Below are 7,258 nucleotides of genomic sequence, written 5' to 3'. Positions count from 1 at the left end.
CCCACACCCCGGCCCCCCCGCGGCCAGGATGCACAGCCAGACCGATGCACGGACCTCAGCGCCCAGCAGGACCTCAGTGCCCAGCACGGGCTGCGGTGGAGCCCCGCCCCTCGCGCCCTAATGGTGCTAACCCGGCCCCCCGACAGTGGCAGGCTGGGGACCCTTCCCCCTCAGAAAAGGTATTTTTTTATTCTAACAGTTTGCCTAACATTTATTATTATTATTGTTATACATAAACAGGCATCTGCCGTTCCGAAGTACAGCTTGGCTTCCTCTTGGATTGGGGGAATTTCAAGTCAGAAACTACACCTCTGCTGCGGCCGACAGCATCTTTCCATCTGCTCCTCTGGGAGGCCCACAGGGGAGAAGGGAGCAGAGCCCATGTGGGCAGGAAGGCCTGAGGGAGCAGAGCGGAGGAGGGCTTCCTAGAGGCGGTGTGTGCAGGGCTTCAGACGGCCGGGTAACAGGCGGCAGGAGCGTTTTCTGGGCACCAGGGGCAGCCTGGCAGAGGCCCGGGGGTGCCGGTCCCTACTCACAATCCTTCCACACCTCCACTTCATGCCCCCTGCCCAGGCCCCCCAGCCCTTTCCCCCATGTCCCCACTCTGTGGTCTTCACCAGAGACTTGTGTTTCTCAGGGATTGAGCCACACGCCCTTAGAGGAGCAAGGCCCATCTGGTCACCAGCAGGGACTGCCCCCTGGAGTGAACCCCATGGACACATCCCCGGCCCCCTCTGCTTCATCTGTTAACTCTTAACTCTTTATCTGCACCAGAGGGGTGGAGGGAGGGGCAGTCTGGCCAGACACACCCTTCTCAGCCCCCACTTGTCCCTTTCTTTCATCTTCTCTGTACTCAGCGGTGGGGCTGGGCCGGTTGAGGCCAGGACGTATGGTGGCTTCTTCCTCACTGACAATCCCAGGCGCTGGGCTCTTGCTACGTTGACATGTGGTCCGGCTCCCCAGCACCTGCCACGCCAGCCCTTCCCTGCCTGCCACACTCAGTTCCATGGAGTCGGACTGTGGTGAACACACTAGGGAGCAGATGCGCATAAGGTGCTTTGAAGGTGTCCCGGGCCCTGGTGAGGGGTGAGGAGGCCGGAGAAGGCTAGACACTGTCTCCAGGAAGTGACCTGTTGCAGGCACCAGCCCTTACCTCTCCTTATGAGCCTTGGACTGGACCGTTTTACAATCTGCTCACAAGTCCTACTCCTGGAAGGGGTTTATCCCCTTTCTCCAAATGGGGGACCACCACTCATTCCATTCTACGGTGTCTGCCGTTCACAGACTGTGATGTGAATGGTGGTTCTGGAGCTCTGCGTGTGGTGGCTACTCACAGCTTGGGTGTGTGTGTTGGCGGGCGGAGGGGGAATGAAAATCACTCCTTGGGGACTGAGACCAAGAAACGGGATCAGAGGCTGAAGCAATCGGCAAGTGTCTGTCCCAGGGCTGGCCCCTCCAAGGGTCAGAAGGGTGCTGGAGTGCCCAGCTCTCCCATTTCCCGTTCTCTGATCACACATCACACCCTATTTAATCACCAACACACTCCATGGAGCTGGAGTGAGTACCCCATTTTCAGATGAGAAGCCCAAGGCTCTGAGAGGGAGGTGAGTGGCACAGGGCATAGGCCCTGACTACACAGGCCTCAAGCTCCCATCATCTCCTGCTCTGAGCTCTGGGCCACCTCTAGCAGCTGACCCCTCTGACCAGGTAGGAAGATGGCCCGAGCAGGCCCCACGGTAGCTTTGCACAGAGAGCAGTCTGGGGCTTGCGTGAGTTCAAGCGTCACCGCGCTGTCTGAGAGTGGAGGGGTGTCAGGCTTGCTTCCTGTCTGTCTGCAGCAGCCCGGCTGGCCAGAGGCGGCCCTGGAGACCCATGGTGTGAGTAATGTCTTCCTAGGGATTTGCACTGTCACAAGAGCAACCCCTTCCTTACAAGGGACAGGGAGCAGGGCCTCTACTTGTGGGCCCCTGACCCACACACTGAGCGGGGGCTAGCACTCAGGTCCCAGTCACAGCTGTGCCACTGCTGTGTGCTGTGACCTCAGGAACCCCCAGCCTCACTGAATCCGTGTCCCAGGAAGATACAGACTCAACAGCCTGCTCTGTCTGGGAATCCTCACTGGAGCTCCCCCCCTCTCCCCCGCCACCATCACACTGTAGAAAGACATTTGGTCTTAATCATTCTCGTGTTTTTCCGATGATGGGGGGTGCGGGGAGTGGTGTCCCAGGTGGCAGCTGGGACTGAGCTGTCAGCCTAGCAGGAGGCAAACAACCCATGACTCAGGAAGGGCACGTCACAGCTGGTGGAAGGAGGGGTGCTTGCCACCCTGTGGCTGGGGGTTGCTCCGGACACAGGGAACTCCAGCTCTTGACTCTCGGCCAAACCCAGTGCCTCCAGCCCTCACCTGCAGTTTGGCCATGGCTTCAAGGGCCTCCCAGGCATTCTGTGCCACCTGCCCAGAGCAAACCAAAGACAGGGATGCAGAAACACCCAGCTGGAGGGTGAAGAGCCCCCCCCCGCGCCCCCCCCCCATAAGCCCTGAGGCACCTTCGAGCCCTTGGGGCTGAGTCCCATCACAAGTGACTGTAACTGCATTTCAAACCAGAAGGTTATACAAATTAGTTGTTTATTTTGCCTTTTAGTATGACAATTCCAAAATTTAACTTGAAGATAAGTACAGAAGCTGCTGTGACATAAAAGGAAAGAGTCACTTGGCAATGCTCCGAGTCCTCCACTGCTGGCATCCAGCCTCCTGCCTGCAAGGATGGCCCCAGGCATGCCCAGCTGCCCAGAACACAGGCAGAAAGGCAACACCGTGCAAAGTGAGGAGTAGGGATTTGTGCAGTAATACATTTAGTTTAAAAAAAAAAAAAGGACTGGCTATTTGCCTAGAGTACGTCCTATATCAATAGAATGTAGAAACCAGAATTGTTCCCAGCACTCAGCAGTCTTGGCTGCTGTCGGATAGCTGTCGGCATGACTGCAAGTAGCCCCGAGGCTACCTGGGGTAAGAAGTGGGCCCATGCATACATAAGGAGAAGTCAGTGATGGTCAAGGCTAGAGGTCAGAGATGGCACAGAGGTGCAGAGCGATTCCGGAGGCTCAGGTTTACATAAATACGCACAGAGGAGTCGTGCACGCAGAAGAACTTGTTATATAAAATAGATGTACATAATCTAGAAAACCTTGATAAAAAATAGTCTATAAAAATATAAACTGTAGTGAAAATATACAAAAGTATTAACAAATGTTCAACCCACACAAAACAACTCACCAACGTGAAAGCTGGCAGTTCCCACCTGGTGTGATGAGCACGGCTCCCCTTGGCCATGGTGTGTGTGCCCGGGAAGCAGGCTGGAGGCCGCCCCCCCCTAGGCTAGCACCTGTCAGAAGGGCCCTCCCCGTGGGACCAGCAGGGGAGGCACTGGAGGGTACAGAGCAGCTCTTTCCTCAACAGCACAAGGAGAGGGGAAGCGTTGGCTCAAAATAGTGGGACCAAACCCTACAGTTCTGGAGGAAGGAATCAGCTCCATCCCGTCCCCAGTCTGGAATCGGGCCAAGCATTCCCTCTCCCACCCCTCTAGACACCTAGCGCTTTATTCCAGAGAGGAGAACCTCCTAGCAAGGGTTCCTGGTCCACTTCCCCCACGATCTCTCTCTCTGCTCTCCCATGCCCACTGCCTGACCACTGATGCTGAGAGCCTGGAAATACTAACACGCCACCACCGCTCAGGGCACGGCTGACACCGGCCACACACAGCTGGTCCCCGGGCCCAATTCAGGTGCTTTTAAGATGAGTCTTTTCAAGGCAGAACAGACAAAACAAGCATATTCCTAAAGGCAGCATTTTAGCCCACAGGACACAGCAGTTCCAGGGGGAAATCAGCTTGGAAACTGAAGTCTCAAGGAAGCTGGAGCTGACCTGTGGGGCCCCAACCCCATTCCTACTGCACCTCCTGGGCTGCTGGCCGCTAGGCTGACAGCAGGTGTGGGAGGTGGGGGCCGGGAGGCGGTCTCCAGCAGCCCCAGTGGCCCTGCGGGGGTCTGTGCAGAGTGGCGAGGCCGCAGCCCAACTCACAAGGCAACTTCCTGAAAACGGCAGGCCTCAAACAGCTGCTCCCAAAGACCAAGACGGTGATAAAGTATGTTCTTGACACCTGAAAACAGACGAAGGCTTTTGGCAACATACAGAGGCCAGCTCCCTGTACACAGTGAGGATTCAAATTAACCAGCTTGACCAAAGAAAAGTTGAGCTTGGTCTAGTACGCTGAAATGCCATCCTAGCTATGATACTGCTAGAAGGTTGACAGAAAAAAAAAAAAATGCTTATGAAAAAAGTGCTGCTTCAAACTACACTGCTTCAATAGTCTGTGTTTTGCATCAACTAAGGATTATTTCCAATTTTTTCCAGGTAGTGTAAAACAATCCGTGTCAAATTTTCTTTCCTGTTTGAGTAATACTGTCCAGGAAACATTGTCTCACATCTACACATCAGGGATGGTCCACAGAGTGATTAAGTAAAAATAACCTTCCCTGCGGCAAAGCCTCTTTCCAGGCCTTCAGAACGGTAGTGCTCTAAGTCCCAGAATTACCTAGGCAGCCTCACATACTGGGAGCAATGGTGACCCCGCAGGGGAGGCCAGCTGCCGAGAACAAGGATGCCCCCGAGTGGCAGTGGGGAGGGGACGCGTCTGGGAGGGCTCGCCAAAGCTTTGACCTCAAGTGAAGGCTTCCCAGCCCAGGCCCTGGCAGCCGGCCTCCTGCCATCCCAGCCAGACACACTGGCTGTTCCCGAGGAAGCCACAGTTCCCAGCTGCCCAACAGCATTCACTCTGCCGCTGCACCGTCGCCCTGCAAGGCACCCCCGGAAAAGCTCCCTCCATCCCCCCCAACCACGGGTGGGCCTGCCGTGTAGGAGGATGATCCACAGTTTCCCTGGAATCCCATCCACACGGGTAGAATGAACCAAGGGTCAACTCGCAGATGGAAAGAAGAGGTTTGCACAGAGCCTCGTGGAGCCATGCGGACAGTGAGCGTGTGGTGTCTGGAGAGCCAGGCCCTCCCCCAGCAGGCTGGGAGTTACTATTTGAAAGGCTGTGCGTGGAAGGGCAAAAGCTATCCCAGAGATGGGGCACGGCCAGCACCCTGAAGCCACCAGCAGAAGGTCTGTGGGCTTTCTGTAGGCCGTTTCTGAAAAAGGGATGTGCTTCCTTTCCTAAGGAAGTTCCTTTATTCACACCAACCTTATGCCACCCAAAGCAGTCAGACTCTGGCCCAGGAGTGTGTGAAGTGCAGTGGGCACCCTCCACAGCAACTGTTGAAAACGTTGCCCACGACGGCCCACGACGTACAGGAGGTACCACAAGGGGAGATGGCCCACGTCAGGTTTTCTAAGCACAGAGTCACCAACAAAGCTGACAGATGCTGTAAATAGGCTCTTGAAAATTGCCAGCTCTAAGCCTAGCGATGCACTGATCAGGCGGAAAGCATGATGGGATACGAGTAGCCACGTGCCATGGCATGAAGATGGCTGTAAACAGATTAGACCCCCACCCCGAGTGGAAATGAGAAAGTGCAGTGTGGCTTTGGACATCTGCCCAGCAGACTTCCAGAGACCACAGATGTTACATTCTGGCTTTGAAACGAGCAGAAACATCTCTGCAGTTCATCCTTTTGGCACACTTTGGTTGTGAAGGCAGGAAGAGCGGCGTCACGGGCTGGGAGTGGGTGGCACTCAGGAGTCCTCCTCCTCGTCGCTGACCAGCTCGCCCTTGTCAGGGCTGGTGTCCCGGTCACGCAGGAAGTCCTCCCGGATGGCCTCCAGCTCCGTCAGCTCCAGCCGGACCTTCTCCAAGTGGTAGGTGCGCCGGTTCCGGATCTGGCGCAGGGGGAATGGGTTCAGGTCCCCAAAGGAGATACCGATCAGCTTCCTGGCAGGACACAGCACAGAGACAGAGCATCAGGGGGGCTCAGGCGAGAGCTCACACACAGCACTTATTTCAGCCCAGCCTGGATCCGGCCTGGGGGTGTGGGGAGGCGGAGCCCGAACACCACGTTGAGGGCCTGATGTAGATATGTCACTCGGAGGCCAGCGCTCATGCAGAGGCTGCAGGGGCAGCCCCCGAACGCCGGCCTGGATCCAGACGCCAGCTCCACCACACGCTCCCCATGGGATGCAGAACAGGGAAAGTGAGCCCCCTTTCCAGCCCCCAATTCCTCATCTGTACGTTCAGATAACAGCGGTGCTGCCTCCTGGGCACGGGGTTACTCAAGTTGCCGCCCGGGAGCACAAGGACGGGGTCTGGCACTTGCTCAGCGATGGTGGGGGCCACGTGCCTCTGAGTCCTCGGAACCAGCACGAGGCCTGGCGCAGGGTGCGCTCAGAAAGGCTCTGTCACTGGACGGACTGACGCAGCGTGAATGGATGCACGGATGCCCGAGCAAACCTGGGGTAACTGTCAGACTCAGTGGTGTGACAGGTGTCAAGACGCAGTCCACGGAGAGACGTGCAGTTTGTGGGTTTCGTACTATCCCCAGGTCAAGGCACCCGTCTACAGTAAATACTTTAAAATCACGGCACCTTGCCCCTAACCACTGGCCAGCGGTTTAATAAAAACAGGACTAGCAGGTGCCCAAGGCCTGGCTAAGGGCTTCCAGCACTAATCACGGCAGCCACAGCCATCTGGTGTTGTCACAGAAGCCGGTTCCTCGCACACTAAGCCCCCGCCTCCCTTCTGCCGGCCCCAGCAGCAGGGATCTAAGGCCTGGTGCTCTTGCAGACCCGGGAGAGGCTGTGATGAAACAGCAGTGTCACTGGACTTCCTCCCCGCCTGTCAGAAAACAAACCGTTCGCTCCTGCCGCTGCCCCATCACGTGGGGTGCTTTACTGTGACGTGTACATGCCCTTAGCATCCCTCCCTCTTACATACATTTTCAAATTTTATTTATTTATTTTGTTTATTTGGCTGCACTGGGTCTTAACCGTGGCATGCGGGATCTAGTTCCCTGACCGGGGATCGAACCCGGGCCCCCTGCACTGGGAACACGGAGTCTTAGCCACTGGACCACCAGGGAAGTCCCTCCCTCTTATATTTTTAAACACTCACACCTTAGACATGCTTCACTCCAAGCCAGAGGATGCTCCTGCAAGGAGGTAAAGGGTCAGAAAGGCTGGCTTTAGGAGCCGAGCTCCCCAGAGCATGTTCTAGAACTCGTGAGCAGGAAAGGCCTACTCAGTGTGGGTCTCTGTGAAACAAAA

General features: G+C 56.2%; 1 protein-coding gene across 3 annotated transcripts in view; it reads right to left on the bottom strand.

Annotated features, from left to right (window-relative positions):
• Window positions 1-5,734: 5,734 nt before the first annotated feature.
• The window catches only part of TBC1D2B (TBC1 domain family member 2B), an 84,853-nt gene continuing 83,329 nt past the window's right edge, over window positions 5,735-7,258 (bottom strand). For 2 of the 3 annotated variants that reach the window (XM_065871435.1, XM_065871436.1), the window contains exon 13: window positions 5,735-5,930. In XM_065871435.1, coding sequence (XP_065727507.1) covers window positions 5,735-5,930 — 196 coding nt within the window. The remainder of the gene's footprint in view (window positions 5,931-7,258) is intronic. The other variant, XM_065871437.1, reaches the window with a different exon arrangement.

This window comes from Phocoena phocoena, chromosome 2, assembly GCF_963924675.1.
Source record: "Phocoena phocoena chromosome 2, mPhoPho1.1, whole genome shotgun sequence".
Lineage (NCBI taxonomy): Eukaryota > Metazoa > Chordata > Mammalia > Artiodactyla > Phocoenidae > Phocoena > Phocoena phocoena.
Note: the sequence above shows the minus strand (reverse complement) of the source record. Positions and strands in the feature narration are given on the sequence as shown.